The 18,922-nt window shown below is 31.8% G+C and overlaps 2 protein-coding genes across 2 annotated transcripts in view; one reads left to right on the top strand and one right to left on the bottom strand.

The window, feature by feature from the left end:
* The window catches only part of LOC129800905 (uncharacterized), a 71,932-nt gene extending 67,859 nt beyond the window's left edge, over positions 1-4,073 (bottom strand). Inside the window, exon 1 of the mRNA XM_055845642.1 lies at positions 3,760-4,073. The gene's annotated coding sequence lies outside the window, so the exon portion shown is untranslated. The remainder of the gene's footprint in view (positions 1-3,759) is intronic.
* A 7,257-nt stretch (positions 4,074-11,330) lies between these two features.
* Positions 11,331-12,822, top strand: LOC129800911 (sulfotransferase 1C2-like). The gene is made up of 4 exons (XM_055845648.1): positions 11,331-11,685; positions 11,750-11,997; positions 12,054-12,254; positions 12,321-12,822. The coding sequence occupies exons 1-4, from the start codon at positions 11,354-11,356 to the stop codon at positions 12,542-12,544; spliced, it is 1,005 nt and encodes a 334-aa protein (XP_055701623.1). The 5' UTR covers positions 11,331-11,353; the 3' UTR covers positions 12,545-12,822.
* Positions 12,823-18,922: the final 6,100 nt, after the last annotated feature.

Here is an 18,922-nt window from a genome sequence, read left to right as displayed (position 1 = left end):
TTACACTGATTTTTACACCAGTCTTAAATTTCTGAGGAAAAAATATTAATCGCACCCTCTTTTTTTCTCAGTGTAGACTATTTAGAAAAACTGGTAGGGTGGAGTCATCACTTTTGGACGTTATACACTTATGGACAGCTCGCAAAAATCTCAAATTCTTACTTAAAACAGATATCAAAAAGTTAGAAAATTGTTAATCACATAAATAAACTAATAATTTTATAATATTTCGAAATATAATTTAGGTAAGAACATGAGGTTTTTGCAAGCTGTCCATAATTGTATAACGGCCAACAGTGAATACTCCTCCACTCTAGGGGAAAGTGGCCTGTCTTTAAATATTTAAATTTTTCTCTTACTTTCCAAAGCAAAATTTCAATTCTATAAAATATAGTTAATATTATTACCTATTTTCTATTAACTTTAATTAATGAAATAGAATTTTCACTTTAGTAAATAAGAGAAAAATCGAAATATTCAAAGGTCTGTTGCACCTATTGCACATACAAAGACAGTACAATGGAATTCTTTTTCATAGAATAATTTAGTAAAAAATTAATTATCTTGAGAAATTTCGAACCGTTATTAAAGTTCTTTTTAATTATTCTCCTCGATTAGCTCTACAATGTTACGTTTAAATTTAAAAAAAAATCGCGTGAGCAGATTTCGAGATAAGTTTGAAAAACCGAAAAATATTTGAAAATTCGAATATTTTTAAAATTGAAATATCTCGAAAACTTGTTTTTCAAACTTAATTTTTCTTACTTTATATACTTAAGCTGCACTATAAGATGAACATAAAATAATTGACCTCTCATAAAAGCAAACTTAGAGATAATTCAAAAAAGATTATTTTTACAAATTTCTCAAAATCCAAAAATTTCCAAAAATTCGGCTGTTCGTTTTCGGCATAAGAGATTGCTTAGAAAATATATCCTGTAGATATCAGACCGATCGATCGGAGAAAGTCGATCAAATCGTAGCATCACAATAAGTACACTGAGAGAAATCCGAAAAAGTTAAAATAACATTCCGGAAATGTTTATTTTATCTTGCAGTATTGATCCGAATTCGGTGTAAATATTATGCTTTTTGTGTATTATGGGTTAGAGTTACCATTTTTCATATTAATTTTACCCTTAGATGGTGTAAAATTAACATTAAAAAATGTTGATATATTTTTATACCTAAAAAGTGTTAAAATTATGAGGAAAAAAAGTTAATCACAACCCCATTTTTTGTCAGTGTAGTACTTCCTACGTTCCGAACGTGCTAGTACATGAAAAAATGTACGATTCTTTTCGGAACAGAAGGAGTATTATGTAAGAAACACGCCTAAAAATACAAAGGTCACGACAAGTTAGGAAATATGACATGGAAACAAGATTTTGTAACGATATTTGTCAAAAGGATATTCTTCAAAAGTCAAATAAACAAGAGAATCGTTAATCCAAGGCAAATTTCCATTTATTTTAGTGTTAACTAACACAAAGAAATAAGTTTTCTACTTAGTTAGAATTTACTGATTAAGCACTTGACTTTACACCGACGTTCTACATACATATATTGCCTTTAGCTGTCAATTTATATTTTACAAACTGAAGTATACACTTTTGTCTAATAAAAATATTTTATTACTTAGTAAATTATGAAATTTTTGTCTAGAGGTCAAACGGTAAGAGATATCAACTTCGGTGACCCCCATAAAATTCAGTCACTCCCTGTTCTTTGCCAAAACCATGGGGGAAACTGGGGCATCACCAAACACGGGGTACCACCAAACACGGGGTACCACCAAACACTAATTTTCATTTCTAAACTACTTGGATTATCTCCACCATTTGTTTACTGGAGAAGCATCCCTATAATGCCTAAAAATTTCTATAGGTTTTGTCATCAGAAGTCGAATATCTGATTGAAAAATCACAGTGTTTAGTGCTACCCCGTGTTTGGTGGTGCCCCAGTTTCCCCTATTTCTGTTTAGATGATTTCTGTTTAATTGAATTTTAATTTAAATACACGAGTTATAAAGACTCGTTTTATATCTAGGGTGAGGGCTCATAATTTTGGACAGTCTGCTTATAAGCATCGATTTTCCAAGTTTGAAGTGCGATATTTTCAATACTACTTGACTTTTTTTGTTACTCTCTTTTCAGAAGGGTTCTTTAGAAATTTAGCAAGCCTTTTATCGTCTTATTTTTACAAAAAATAGTTTTAATGCGTTTAAAAATGAATTGATATGGACAGGTGAATTTGACTCTTATTTTGGACAACTTGGTTATTAATTTGGACAACTTGGCTGTAAATATGGACAGCTAATCCACCTCAACAGGATGCCCATTGTTCTTCATTTCATGAACCAATCTTACCAAGTCCTCTTCCTGTTCATTTAAGGGAAACGTAGAATGTCATAAGAAGCCCGGAAACTTTCAATATTTGAATTTGAATATTTGAATAACTTGAATTTGGAAAAGATCGTTATACACGACAAAAGACTATACAGCCTGAGAAGAAGCATTTCCGCCGTTTGGCTTTGGAGGCTGGTCACCAACGCTGAGTCGGCGGCGGACGCATGGTATAGGGAATTTTTGTAAAGACACATGTTGGCAAATAAATTACATACATACATACATATCATTCATTAAAGTGAGTTGACTTCGGTACTTCAAGTAGGTGCGGATTCGCGCATTCCCTGGCCTTTCCGGGAGCCTTTCAAGGCATTTCTCGCTACATCTCTTTCGTAGAGATGATGCCCCTTTGTTTCTCCAGACATTGACATAACCTAGTCATCACAAAAGTTAAACCTTCACGAAATTTCGTGAAAAAAACACCTGTCCAAAATAAGGATTATCACCTTACTGGTGAACCTCTTATAGAAAATTTCCCATTTTTCACACGAAAAATGTAATTCACAAGGCAAATCTCACTTCCGGTCAAATGTACAAATCACCATTAATGTGAATCAACACAATATTCAATGAATATTTAATTATATCACTTAAAAAAGGTGAAGAAACATTGTTAGTACTTCATCACAGTTAAATAAAACTGAAGTAAACACGATGTTCTGTCATTTTTCTCGTAAGCAATTGCTCACACTGAATTTTCAACAAAGCAATTTCAACTCAAACCATATTCAAAATTTAACGTATTTAGCGTTAAAATCTTCCAAAAAGAACAAATATTGAGATATAATTCATTATTCATCAAATATTGGAATAAAAATCCATAATTTTAATCAATTTATTTTTAGTGTCCAATTTTATCCTCAAAGTGTCCAAAATAAGAAACTGGACAAAATTATGAGCCTTTCCCCTAAGTACATTGAGTAATTTTGTACTGAATTGTTTTAAAATAACGACTTTATTTAAAGTAGCCAAAAGATCCAAAAGGGGAGATGACACCTATTGTAATACCTACAGAAAACTCATTTAGATTTCAAAAATTTTCATTCAGTTGATTCTGTCTTCTAAAGACCAAATACTTCTAGATGTATCTTAATACTGAATTTCGATAGTACTTTCCTGGAAGGTATTATAAAATTTTAATTTTTTTAATTTATCTCTAAAAAGGTTTAAAGGTAATCTCTAAATTGACCTTATATCTTAAAAGTTTTTCAATCTCTTAAATTGGCTTTCCGGCTTATCAATAGGCTTAATTTTCTTAACAAATTGCACACTTAAAAAATGTTTATGCGTAACTCGAAGATCACTTGTATAATTCAACAAACTGTATGGCTATTCTTGCATCAAAATGTACCTTTTTCTTGTTCTTTTCTCCCTCAATAAATTGAGAAAAAAACTCCCACTAATTGCAAAGTATCCGTCAGATTCACTGAATTTATTTTATTGCACTATCAGTCTCGATATAATCACTGGAATGAATCACATACACAATAAACACCTTCAATTTCTTACACACTTTCCTTATAAAATCCGAATATGAAATCGTCCTCTGTAAAAATTTAACAGAAGCAATTTCGCACAGCACTTTATCGCGAAAGTCACGAGGATCGTGGTGAGCTGATGTGCATCGATTGTGCCTGGAGATGGTTCGAAGAGTGGCGTGAAACTGACTCAATGTGGGATCAACCGATTGACCAGAAGCCCCAAGAACTTGCCATCCAAAAGCGGTCAGAGCCACCTCTCACAGAGACGAACTCGCACTGTTCCAAGTGATAGTACGCGTTTATACCATCATACACCTGCATAGCATACATATACCAAGGGACTATCACATAAGAAAATACTTCCAAGTTGCAGATGGAATTAAAATTGAATGTTTATTCCCCTAACGCGCGCGAAATGTTATCTTGATTGAAGGTGGGATTCAATTTGATTTTTCAGTTAAAATTGATAGAGATGTTAAATAGTTACTCTTTGGTAATAAAAAAAAAGTTAGAGAGAGAGAAAGAAAGGATTGCTAAATTGTATGTTTTAATGGGATTCTTACTTTTTCCCACAACTGGCACAAATTTGCATTGAAATTTCCTAAGTTATCGCCAAGTTTCTGTTACTTTTAATAAAAACAGAAGATCAATTTGTGACACAATCTCGGTCTTCAAGTCAGTATCACATAACTTCGTGTAAAAAATTCGATAATTTTCCTCTTTCTTTTCTCTTTAAGTTTTTAAAATATCTTTTCTCGAAAGCATATTAAAGTTTTAATTAAAGTCATATCTTTTATATGAGCGGCGAAGAAAATTAAAAAAAAAACAATTGCAGATCTCTTGAATTAGCCTATAACTTAATCTAGAGAGTATTTTGCCGGGGTCTCGGTCAAAATCCCGAAAACCAAAATATCGATTGGGCTAAAAACCCGAATTGACTAAAATCCCAAACGACAAAATCCTGGAGACCAAAATTTCGAATTAACCAAAATCCTTAAAGACAAAATCCCGAATTCTGAACTGACATGATTGCACCCGCGCTTGTTGAAAGTAAAGGCCTCTACACATTGGCAGCAATTTTCATCAAAAATTGCTTTCTTGAAGGAAATTACCTGCAATGCTATAGGCACAAACGTCAAAATTCTGTCAAAAATGCACTTTTTGACGAAAATTGCTTCCAATGTGTAGATGCCATAAAGGGAAATTTTCTGTCTTTTAAGAAATTATTATGTTTATTTTTTAATTAAAAAAAAAGTAGAGGAATACAATTTTTTTGGAGTACATTTTCCAATAAGGGGAGTGTTCGTAATTTGGGACTGGGTGCATATTTGCACCAATGGTCCTAAAGTGAAATACTTTCAATGCGAATTCAAATTTTTTACTACTTCCTCCTCAGGAATGTTCTTTGAAACCATGACAAGCTATTTATCGTCCTTGCTTTTTTAAATTAATTCTATTAGATTTAAAAATTTAAGAAAATATAGACATGAATTTTGACTGTAATTTTGGACACCTTGCTTGTAATTTTGGACAGCTAATCCACCACAATAGGATGCCCACTGTTCTTCATTTCAAGAACGTATCTTACCAAGTTCTCTTTCTCTTTAAGAGATGGAACTGTAGGATATTCTAAGGAGCTCGGAACCTTTTCATACTCTTCATTAAAGAGACTTGACTCTAGTACTCCAAGTATGCGAAGATTGACACATTACTTTGCCTGTCCAGGACGAATTTAGTGTTCAAATCGTTTAAAGCTTCTGAGAAGAATTAATAGGGAAAAGTACTCTGCCTTCGAACGTTCATGCCTTCGAATAATGTGAATTTTCTTTGATTTTCCTAAGACAATTACACTAATTATCACATAATTATTAATAATTGATAATAAACTAACTCATATGTAATAGAAATATTTAAGTCTTTTAAGAAAAGTAAAAGAAAACTCACATTATACGAAGGCATGAACGTTCGAAGGGAGAGTACTTTCCCCTAATTAGATAGATTACATTATTCAATAAATATTAGATGAAAACTCCATAATTTTAATTAATTTATTGGTGATGTCCAAAATTACCCTCAAAATGTCCAAAATTACAAGCAGTCCCTCTAAACACAAAAAACCATTCGTTTTTTCATTATCGAATTGTATTCTTGGTCTTTTGTTGATAATTAGGAGTCAAGAAACACGGTATAGACCTTTTTAAAACTTCTCTAAGCGAAGAAAATAGAGAAGTTTTAAAAAGATCTATGTGTTTTCGTTTAGGTCCTAACAGAGAAAAATTAAAATTTCCTAAAACTCACACTAAATTGGAATAAAACTTTTTAGATATTTTAAGCTTTAATGGCCTCGCAAATATAGAAATTATTTCTAGATTAAAATGAATTATTTTATAAATATGCTTAGAAGCTATTTATTTATGTATATATCTGTAAAACTTCTCGAGAATTTTTATAGGAGTAATTCTTATTGAAAACTAATATATCTTTTCCCCAATTATGTTTGTTTCAATACTTTTAGCTGCATTTGTTTTAAATTAAATTTTAAATAAATATTAGATGTAATATCTCAATAGAATATTAGAATAGAGCAAACTATTCCTGTTGAAGTTACACTTATTCTTAAATATCCCGAATTAGGAATTTTATTTTAGGTGGCCAAAAGTGCCTTCATAATCAAAAGGTCCTCACTTCATTCTAAGATTATTTCATCTTTATCAAATAAAATAATTAAAGTACAATTTACATACGTTTCAGTAAAAATATTAACTTTACTCATTAAATTAAATCTATATTTTTCTTCATTTGTAAATAAGAAATTTTCCACAACATTTTTTGCGGTTTTCACTCTGACCTTTCTCACAAAACGGACGACAACAACGAAACGGAGGGTTAAAATGAGGTCAAACCTTCAGAAGAGTTTGTAAGACTATAAATAAGAGCGATAAAACAATTTTAACTAAATAAAGAATTTTATTATAGCAATAAATCTGATTTTTGTGATGCTCCCCTTGAGTGACCATTATACGGGCTTCAGACTTAAGGCTTAGCCATATGGCTTAACTTCTCTAATATCTTATCAGTCAAGATTTTTTGGAAAATTTTGATTTACGATTGGATTATTAAGGGCAAATGACCTATTACATTTTAAAAAATCAATAAAATCGGTTGTTGTTTAAGGTTTTGAGACCCTCGGGAACTGGGCTTAACCTCTAGTCTGAAGACGGTCTTACGGGTTATAGGGTTAGGTTCGAATTTCTTTCCCACTCAATTTATTTTAAGAATTATCCGCATGTGATTAAATTATACAGTACGCCACCAATAGTGTTAAAGAGGTTGATTCTTATATTTCCGCGAATCTCTGTGATATTAATCATTTATTAAAAGTTAAACAGTTTAAAAATTTGCCATTTACTCTGGAATTTTACACATTTTTTTAATAGTGTTAAATATTTTTAAGAGTTGGCATTTGGGTAGTCATACTGTAATTTCATGAAGTATTTTGCCCCATTTTATTGTTTGATTTTTTTGAATAATAAATTAATTAAGATTTCTTAATACATATTATATAAAAGATTTTATATATAATTTATGTAAAATATTTAAGGATTATTTTTAAATATAAAATACATGCAATTTGAAAATATAGACAGAAAGAATGTATTAAACTCAAAATGAAAAAAATAAAATTACTAGAATTTATAATATAAAAAACAAGACTGAGATACTGCAATGATAAAACAAGTGATTTTTGGAAAATAATAATATTAAATTGTGGGGGTTAGTTAAGTCCCGATATTGATATCTCTAGCTGTCAAATCTCTAAATCTAAAACAGGGACGAAAAACTGAGATATTAGTACGACATTTATCTCAAAACTTTCTTTTAAAGCAGGAAAGGGTGTGAAGATATAACGTTATCACAATTATTTATAGCTTTTCTTTAAAGCTACAAAAATAATTTAGTCGAAAATAAAACAGAGCAGTAAAAAAATAATTTGGCCATCAAAAATTGTGAATCTTTAAAAAAAACAGGTATGATAACTAATGTCTGATGTACTTACAATTAAAATAAAAATCTCCTTATTTTTCTTTGCCAAAAATTTGCATAAAAATTTCCTGGTTTTTAAAGTTCTAAATTAACTACTGATCAAATTTGATTTTTTTACCAAATTTAATTGTTTACTGCCCGTCTGTATGATACCAAAATTAGTATTATTCTGTTTATGAACGAATCCATTTAATCCCATTAATTTATCATTACTAAGTTGAACAATGGCATTTTCTACTCGCCAAAATAGGCTATTTTCCTAATGAAAAGCCATAAGAAATGATAGTACAACAGGCTTTAAAAGACTCTTTCTAGCTAATCTTCGACCAAAATTGCTTCCTCAAAGTCTTTTATAATCACTCCACTATTATCATCTTGCACGAAGATCATTTTATGTTGACTCCGGCCGTTGATGTCTTGATGCAGCCAAATGGATGGGAAGGTGAATTGAAGTAGAAGAGAAATGATCTTTAAATCATCCGAAAATTCATTATAAATTCACTAGGATTCCAACTTTTTGCCCATATAGAGAGTTGTATGTGAAAAGGGTGGGGAAGCTGTTAAATAAATCTCCTCCCATATGAGGTAAATAAGCCTGAATCAATTTGGATCATCTTGGGATTCCAAGTAGATGGATAAATTGCCGAGCAAACACGGTACTTATTTACTGGGTGCAATTTGCTGAAAAGCAAAAGACAAGAAGGTGTTGTGCAGTTTGACCTAGTCCAAGCTCTAGATCATCTGTATACCATATGTAGTTACTCAAAGCAAAACATCTAGAGGCACTTGCATCTGGAATTTGTATCATCTTCTCAAGTATCTTCCTGCACCAAGTGTCTCTGATTTTTTGTACGTGGAACATTTTTATTTTACACATTCTTTAATTCTTTATTACTGCAGTGATGGGATCGGATCACAATGATTCTATAAAAAATTATGGATTTGATAAATTTATTGGTATATAATGATTTTATTTGTTAATTTTGTTATGAACTGCGCACAATTTTCAGCTCCTCATCCCACAAGAGAGTTAAGTTATTGGCATAATTTCATAGAAAATTTCTTAGGGAGACCGGAGCAGAATTAGCCACGGAGATCAAGCATACTTTTGGAGAGGTTTCACCGTATGGGAGGAATAGAAAAGGAAACGGATAGAGGTAATGTAGCCTTATAAAAAGGGTTACGAAAACCAAAAGTCGTTATCTCTTATTGTTTGCGCTCCAGGCGGGTGTTAAATTGAAAAAAGCAGATGATATACTGTTCTCACTTTCTTGAGTTCAAGTAAGAAAAGACAAGCCAGTAACCTACGCTAGACACAAATTAAATAATTTAGAGCTCTGAATAAAAGGAAATTTTATTACAAGGAAATGATATGTTATGAGTTTAGACAGATTTCGAGTTGAAAATTTGATATAAAGACAACATAAGGGCCTTGACAGACCTGAGGATTAGCCGAGAGACGGCTTAGCGTAATTACAGTGGGACCTCGATAGAGTCAACCCTCGATAGAGTCAGTCTCCAATAGAGTCAACAGCTATTTTTTTTACTCTACGGACTCCGATAGAGTCAACTTGGACCCAAATTGACTCCGATTGAATCAACTTTTCCATTATTATTGAACTAACAAAATTATATGACTTTATTATGATTTTTTCGAAATTAAAACCAGTGTTTTTGTGTATCAATGTAACATTTTTAACACACACAAAAATTATGTAAGTACATGCTAATATTATGACAAAATTCATATATTAACCGTGTAATCATTTTCCTACAAAATAATTTTCTTTTCGTTATTTTAAGCCTTTTGACTGATACAAGGTTCTTTTGTCTTTAGAATTTTCGATTAACATCTTTAATCGCAACGCAATGTAAGAAATTTGGGCCATCATTAATTTGGAAGTGAATAATATTATGACACAAATACAACAAAAAGATGAACTTGAATTACAAAAAGAAAAACCTACAGGATGCTACATTTTTTGCGTATAACATAGTGTGGAAACTCTTTTCTAAATTTATTCAAACTGTTTGAAGAACTTACTTCTTCAAAGAATGTACATGATTAACGATCATAAAAATTACTCTTCTAAAGAAAACGTGTAAATTTTTTTTAAGTTTATATTTTTGATTTTAAAGATTAGCATCTCAAAAGAAAATTTGGTTACAAAAAAACAACAAAAAATTAAAATTGGTCAGCAAACACAGTTAAAACATCCTTCTTTTATACATTTAAGTGGTGAATGGTTAAAGATATTGACTTGCAGTCTTCGGACGACTCCCCATAAGTCAACATGAAGATTATTAATACAACCCTCATTTCCATCCCAATATTACCCTTTTTAGGTGTATTAGGTGTTAAAGTTACCCTTTTTCATGTTAATTTTACCCTTTAAAAGGTGTAAAACTAACATTAAAAATGTTGATATAATTTTACACCTAAAAAGTGTTAAAGTTATGAGGAAAAAAGTTAATCGCACCGTCTTTTTGCTCAGTGTGGGGAGGAAATGAGGGGCCCTCAGGTTGACTTCTTATAGGGTGATTTAAAGACTTCAAGTTGATATCCCTAACCATTAAGCGCCCATATTACAGAACAAGAAGAAAATGAAAAAAAAGGTTTTATTGCTATTTTTTGTGAAGATTAGAGCCATAGTTTTTTCACAACGAAAAGAACTATCAATCTCCTCTTTTGTTCACTACAAATTTAAAAAAGATTCTACTGAATAACTTTAATTGCAACAGAATTTTCAATAATTAATTATCTACTTGAGCTCTTTTAAAAAACAAGTGAAAAAAGATACATTTAAGACATCAGTTCCTTATTTTAACATCGTGGGTGGACCTCAATATTACCACATGGAGAGTAGTTCATACTTAAAATATTTACTAATAGTAAAAACATTCCGTAAAATCGTTCCTTAATCTCCAACTTTGGCCCAAACATACGACTATTTTGGGCCAAAGAGTATAGAATTTATGAGTTAATTAAATAAAATATTCTACTATTGTGTTGAATTTATCAATGATCTAGTACAAACATAAAATAATATCCCTTTCTATCAAAATTTCACATTTAATTGATTTTTTTCGGACTCCAATAGAGTCAACGATCCAATAGAGTTAACAGGTCTGGAAATAATTAGTTGACTCTATCGAGGTCCCACTGTATATTAGAAATAATAATGGTCAAACTACATTTCCATCATTTTCCACTAAGTTGTCTCTCGGCTTAATTCGTAAGTGTGTCTAGGGCATAAGGCTATCTGGTTTATCACTTTCTTTTTTAATCTTATCTACTTCATCAGACACTTTGCAAACAATATACGTAATACGTATACAAGTATATATGCGATGCGTGATATCTCAAACAATTTTAGCTGTTAGCGCTGTTAGTATCAGTCTTGGTGTCGTACAATAACAATGTCTTTCGTATGTGAAAAAGTTGGTTCAGAAGAATCAGCCAAGTATGCAATGGCGGGTGTAAATGATTTCATTAGAATTCGCAATTCTCAACCAAATGATTTAATTTCTGAGAAATTAAGTCCTCCTGGGTATCATTTTATGCACGCCAATTTGCAAAACAGTGCCGAAGAAGTTAAGAAGTTTAAAGTGCGGAAAGATGATGTTTGGGTGGTTAGTTTTCCAAAATGCGGAACTACTTGGACACAAGAGATGGTTTGGCAGATTTGTAACAATTTGGACTATGAAAAAGGAAATACTATTCCACTTCATCACAGATATACGTATTTTGAGTGAGTCACAAATCAATACACTCCATATTTAACTGTTTTATCTAATCAAATTTCTTCAATACAGTATAGGAACATACGCCCCTGAAAGAGCTAATTTTGATTCCATTGATGCAATGCCATCACCTCGCCTTTTCAAAAGTCATTTTCCTGCACCGCTATTGCCATATGATATCTGGACAGTAAAATCTAAGATTATATATGTAGCTAGGAATATAAAAGACGTCGTAGTATCTTTCTATCATCATTTCACTGGCCATAAGGAGTCTCAAAGAACCATGTTAGATATTTTGGACAATTTTCTCGCTGATTGTGGTATGTTGGTGATTCTCAAAACTTACATCAATGTTATTGATAATTATTTACTCCAGTACTCTTTTCACCATACGATTCTCATATTATCGATTTCTGGAACATGAGAAATGATGAAAACATCCTCTTCCTGGCTTACGAAGAAATGAAGAAAGACCTCAAGGATGTGATAAAAAGGACTGCAGATTTCTTGGGAAAATCTTACAACGATGAAGAAATTAGTGCACTTGTTGAACATCTATCTTTTGATAAAATGTCCAGTAATTTATCTCTGTTCTTCTTTTTATCTTAGATTCTTTAAGCTAAGCTTATTATTTGTTTTACAGAGAATGAAGCAACAAATCGCATAAATGAGATAAAGGGTTATCATAAAATAATGAAGACTGAGATGGCTGAAAACTTCAAATTTATTCGAAAAGGGAAAGTTGGATCTTACCGTGAGGAAATGACTCAGGAAATGGCTGAAAGATGCGATACGTGGATTAGGGAAAGACTGGAAAAGAATAAGATTGATCCTGAAGTTCTTGACATTTTTATTCCATTTAAATGATTCGAAATGAAACCAAGAAACAAATTTTAAAGAGATAAGCATTTATTTTTATTAGATAGAATACTTTAGATGAAAGAAATGTTTTTAAACTTCGTGTGGTATCATAAAATACACAATAGTTTATCTTTCAAAAAAAGATCATGTTTTTGTATTTATTATTATTTTTTTAGATATTTCTGGATAAATGGGCTAAATATAATGCAATTTGCTAATTCTCTCATAAAATGTGTTGATATTTGTCATTACAGGGTGAGTAAATTGAACTGTAATTTTTGAAAGTGCTGCATTTTTTTAATTTGAAAATGAAATTTATTGACGTAAACGGAAAAAATCAGAAAATAGTCAACATTTGAGAATCTATTTAAAATTTTGAATAAAATTACCTTTGGAATGGACAATAGCCCTGGTGTTAATCAAGGAACACATCGCACGCTGCCTGAAGATGACACTCCGACAAGTGACCCCATTCAACACGAATTCCGAGGCTTATTGGAATCTTCCCTATTTCTAACCGATTTTTTTTTGTGTACTCACGGTTGCAGAGCTTCTTCCAGGACAATTTCCCGATGCACATTTATATCCATTTTGACCCCATAGTACTAAAATCCTAAAGGAAAGCAATAATTTGCAATAACGGAAGTCCATAATAATAATAATAATGCTGGCACAACATTCCATGAAGGAACAAAGCCTTCCCGCAAGAGGATTTCTAGACATGCATTATTATTTTTTCTTATACGGGATGAGGTTGTCAGTCCCATGCCCGTGGAATCAAGTACAGTGAAGCTCACTGGATGCAATCCGAACACCTTTAACGCCAGAAAAAATCCTGGTGACCTAAAGGGGATTCGAACCCGGGACACTTGCATCATAGAGCGAGTGCTCTACCACTTCACCCATTGAGTGCCCCTAACGGAAGTCCATACCATAAAAAATTATGGACCTTGACTTCCGGTGGACGTTCAAATGTTGAAATCAGTATGACCTTTCCCTTACAATTATGCAAAATGTACAAGTACAATTATTACAAAAAAAATAGGATAATTGCACCAAATTTCGAACAGTTTGTATTATCGAACAGTTCATTTATCTCTCACAATTCTTTATTTTTTTTTAATTTCTAGAGGTCATACAAAGGAACAAAACGAACGAGATCGTATGAAATCCTTAGGAGAGCTCCAGAGGGGCAAGAGTCTTTAAGATACTTGATGTCCGATATAGCTCACAAAAAAAAAATATATTTAAATTTTTAAACAATTTTTAATGCATTAACTATGATTTTTAAAGAAAAGAAGTTTGATAGTTATCGAGGTTCCAAATAACACTCCTGAAAAAGAAGTAACAAATAACTTCAGTTTAAAGTAAAAATACATTTAAATACTCTGGGGCTTATATACAACGCGTCCGAAATTTGACAGAGTTTTCTTAGGTATGTTGAAAAAAGATATAATTAAAACAGGTTTTAAAATAGTATAGAAACTTATATACAGAAAAATTCATTTGAATAAAAAATGCAAAAATTTTAGAACTCTTAAAAACCATGAAAACTTAAACAAACGGTCGTTTAGAATTTATTAAATAGAATTTAGGAAAATTTCATGAAGTCGATATTCGAATACCTTTCTTTCTCACTAACATTTTCCTGGTCTAAAGGTGTGCGGGAGCCATTACAATACATAACTGACCAAAAATATAATTTAGTTTTATATCGATCAATATTGCCTTTGGCTTCTTTTTGTTGCATTTATTGCAAAGTTTTTTGTTTTATTTTTTAGTAGAAGAAGGCTTTGAGGTTTCGCACACACTCTAGTTTCGAACTCTGCGAATTTTTTGCAAGAGATGTTTTTCTTAAAACTATACCTATTAAAGTATATTTCCGTAAATAGGTTGGATTCATTAAATAAATATAGAAAAAATATGAAATGTTCGAAGCCAGGGTGTGTACGAAACCTGAAAGCCTTCTACATTTTTTCTGACATTTTTTTCATCTTAGCGTATTTGATAAGTAAAAGATCCAATTTGGTCAGCAAAAAAATTCAAATATTTCTATAACTTTATTAATTTTATCTTTATCAATAATATTTCACTACTTACCAATTTTCACTTTTACGACCATTTTTAGCGAATTAATAATTTATTTTTCTGTCTTTACGATTTTGTTATGAGAAGAACAACCTTTACAGCAATTGAATGCGTCAAAGATAATATTATGACAAAATATGAATAAATCTAAATAGATTAAAAATTTAATTTTTAAGGTAAACTTTTCATAATTTATTGCTAACACTGTTGTATTTTATTACTAAATTATTTTCCTGTTAATTGCTTACAATTATATAAATTCTAACTGAACAGTTTGATTGCTATCCTGCTTTGTAAATGGTACTGATCAAGATTCCCAAGAAAAAGGAATCTTAAATGAAACTAATTATAAAGGGAAATAAAATAGAGCTCAAGCATGAGGAAGAAATATTCGAGCTTTAGCAGACAAGCAATCTTCTTGTGGCCATTCAATTAGCAATTGTAACACTGAGACAGATCCGAGGGCAAAACTTCATAATTAACTTAAGCCTTATATCGAATTCTGCCCATGGGCATTGTTAAGTTAAAATAAAATAATAGTCCTTTCTTTTCAGCTCTTCTTAATCACTCCACGAGCAAGAAATTGCAATTTTTGAACATATTTCTTTGCTGAAAAGAAATTAACCGCCAAAATTAGTCAAACACGCGCAACTTATTCTATAGAGGAAATCTCATCTTCGAAATGGAATTTTACGATTAATATATTTTCTAATATATCCAATATGCCATTTTAGCGTAGAAAATTTATGCAAATATTCTCTTCACACAGAAAAAAGTCGCCTGAAGTAGCGTTTTCGCCTTTTTGCCTTGCATTCAGAACCATTTGTCACAAAAACGATGAATTTTCTGTTATTCTCCGGCTCAAATCTCACCGGACCCAGCGGAGATTTGTTAATTTCTCAATTTCTTCTGCTGCAGATCAAATGTCTCAAGATTCACTTGGTATAGAAGAGTTAGATGAAAATGTTTATGTTTTTTTTTACTATGCGCCTCGTTCGAACACCACGTGTCTTTTCGAGTAAAAAGAAATTGGGAACGACAAACTATATACCATTCTTTGGGCAAAAGATTAACAGCAAGAGATGCCTCGTGTTGCGAGAATTTGCATCTCAATCTTGTCACTCTCACTGGGCGGAAGAGTGATGCTCACCAAAAATTAGGAAAAGATCAATTAACTGTTCTCTATCCGAATTTATTTAAATCTCCTTGTTTTCTTCAAAATATCCAATTTATTTCTCATTTATTAAATTGATTTGTGTCGCATGGGAATTCTACTCAGAGAACAAATTGTCTTTTGGGTGTATTAGAAACAAAATGATCCGAAGAATTGGAGAAATATGAAAGAAAACTAATTCGCAAGGGGGAGATATGATGATCCGGAAGTAGTGTTACAGTAGAAGTGCATGGAAATCTTATGCAGGAGTTTATTTTTTCAAGTAAAAAGATTTATTTCATTTAGATTTAGACATCAATTTTTAGATCAATGTTATATAGAAAAATCGACCATCGAGGGCTTAAAATATAAAATGGACATAGAACTTTGGGAAGTATAATGAATTACGAAAATTTAATATTCAAATTGTTATAAGCTATGCTAATTTCATAGAAAATGTTAACTGCTAAACTTCCATAAATTATGTCCTGTTTAGTAATTTCTTCATTAAATTTTCTCTATATACGTTTATATGTTAATTAATTCCCGGATTATTTTATCGAACAATAATCTCAATTTTTCTATTTTGTCAAGTTAAAAAAAGGCAGAATTGTTAAGGGAGTTTAAAAATAAGCTAAAATCTTCTTTTCATAAACTGAGATATCTGATGCTTTCATGGCAATTTCCATAAACTGCTCTACGTTCTGTAAGAAAAGTTTTCCCTGTAATTAAAAAAATTGGTCATTTTCTGAAACAAATATAAATAGGGTAACTGTACCAAATTTCGGCCAGCTTGCAATTTTGTACATTTCATATAGAGATTATACCATACAAAAAATGTCGTTATGACGAACGAGAGGATATGAAAAAGACTTTGGAAGAATTTCGGAAGTGCAAGGAACTATGAGAGTCAAGGCAGCCGAAGCTATGTCTATATTTTTGTTTATTTTAAAATTATTAAGAATGATTTTAGAAACAACAAAGACGATAAAGTATCTGCAAGATCTGCAAGCTTCTGTGCAACAGACCTTAAAAAAGAAGGAACAAAACAGTCAATTTGTTTATTTTTAATGCGCTCTAGGGGAGCTGTGTCAAATTTCGGACAGCTTGCAATACCGAACAGTTTTTGTTTCTCAAAATTCCATTTTTTTTGTTCAATCTCTAGAGTCTAGAGGTTAAAAAATGCCTAAGAAACAAAACCTTAAGAGAATTCCAAAAGAATAAGGAACTTCAAGAAACTTAGTGTCCGATATTACACACAAAGAAATATATACGGGAATTCGGAAAATGAGTATAAATGCGTGCATGAGTGGAAGGAGTGGTGTGAAGAATATACCTTTAATATACAAGATGCATAATTTATGAATATATGAAACACAAAATATGTGAAGCATATGCATGAAATGAATAGATCAATGAGTTGAATACCTGGAATGCCATAAATATAATTAATATGAACCTATGTTTCCATCCAGGCTCAATGGAGTTAAATTTTCATTTGCTCTTCCAAATGGCTATGGTTGCTCGAATGCTAAGATACAATCATTCCCAAGCAAACATGTAATTTTTCAGGTAGCTTCTTTTGTATAGATAAATATTATTATGCGAATTTATGTCCGTATAATTATTTTGAATTATTATTTTAATCCTTTAAGGATGATTGGGCGCCGGTGCCTCAAAAGATTCATTTTGATTAATTTGGGGGGATCCTCTGATCCATCCTTTTAAATGATTTCTTTGGAGCTTAATAGCTCCTAAACTAAAAGAGACATCGACTTGCGGTTTTCGGCAAAGGTTATATATCGGGTAAAAATTGCAACTTGGTGCATTGACCCCCCACCCCCCACCCCTCCTTCCGCCATTTTGAATACCCCCTTTTTTGTTTTCGATGAATACCAAACTTGAGGTCTCCCGACCCCCTTGACCCGAGCTATAAGGGTCCAAAAAAATTTTCTTAAAATGCCCATAACTCCGGTTCTAATTGTCAGAATTTAAAAAGTGAGGACTTCTTGGAAAGCTCTCACGAAATACCACTTCCCTTTCTAACATCATAAGTTCATAAAACTACCGCTAGGGGTGCTATTATTAAAAAGAAGATTTTTCAATTTTCTAAATTAAATAACTTAAAAATTCCTTTGTGCATCGGGCTGAAATTTTAGTATGTTATAGCCGCTGATTATGTCTATCAAACAAAAAAAAAACTTAAGTCGATCCAAAACTCCTGACCTGAGCTATAAGGGGTCAAATTTCGAAAACTGACCGGCTTATCTCCGGTTCTAATTAACATTTTGAGCTAAATTTTGGGTTTTTGGTTTCGTCTCGATGAGCACTTTCAGATGGAAGTTCGAAAAGTTACCACAGTTGGCGCTGCGATAGCGTCAAAATTCATCAAAATACAAACTCATTTTTCTCAAAAATTCCTTTGTGCAAGTTAATCAAATTTTAGAGTGTTGTAGTCTATGCTATGAAGTTTCCAAAAAGTGGCGTGGGTTCGCTGTGATTATAACAAGATCCGGAGATATGAAGGGTCAAATTTCACGAAATTCAAAAAATCATATCTCCGGTTCTATTTGACCAATTTTGATGAGTGAGGGCTTAAACGAAAGATCTCATAAAATTCTACAACTTTCTAGAACATTTGAATTTCGTGGGACCCACACCAGGGGCGCCACAGTCGAAAAACGAATTTCAATATCACATAACCTCAATTATCTTGACACGTGCTTAACCAATTTTGATGATTATTTCGGCATAATTGTAGAAGACGTTTATGTATATATTTCTTCCATACCGCTATTACGTCGTTCCGCTCAGACAATGCGATCTGTCCGATTTTGCCGTTTAAGTGTGAAAAAATTGACTTTTCTCATAATAACGCTTTGAAATCACTCAGATGCCAATTTGACTGCTTCTACTCGACCAAGACACTTAAAATAGGGTTTTAAATGAAAAGTCTCACAAATTACAACAATTCTTTCATATAGTTGAAGTTCATCAAATGAACACTTGGGGCACTCTAATCGAAAATACGAGTTCAAAAACAAACAACCTCGATTATCTCGGCTTATGAGTAATCGATGAGATCTACTTCTTCAGCAAAATTATAGAGAACATTCTGGTCTATATTTCACCCATATATCACT

Source organism: Phlebotomus papatasi, chromosome 2, assembly GCF_024763615.1.
Source record: "Phlebotomus papatasi isolate M1 chromosome 2, Ppap_2.1, whole genome shotgun sequence".
Taxonomy (NCBI): Eukaryota; Metazoa; Arthropoda; class Insecta; order Diptera; family Psychodidae; genus Phlebotomus; species Phlebotomus papatasi.
Note: the sequence above shows the minus strand (reverse complement) of the source record. Positions and strands in the feature narration are given on the sequence as shown.

Excerpts from the sequence above, each read along its gene's own strand:
- LOC129800911 (XM_055845648.1), top strand. The coding sequence starts at position 11,354 with ATGTCTTTCGTATGTGAAAAAGTTGGTTCAGAAGAATCAGCCAAGTAT. Across the intron at positions 11,998-12,053 it reads CAATTTTCTCGCTGATTGTG|TACTCTTTTCACCATACGAT; the intron begins GTATGTTGGTGA and ends TATTTACTCCAG. Across the intron at positions 12,255-12,320 it reads ATCTTTTGATAAAATGTCCA|AGAATGAAGCAACAAATCGC; the intron begins GTAATTTATCTC and ends TTTGTTTTACAG.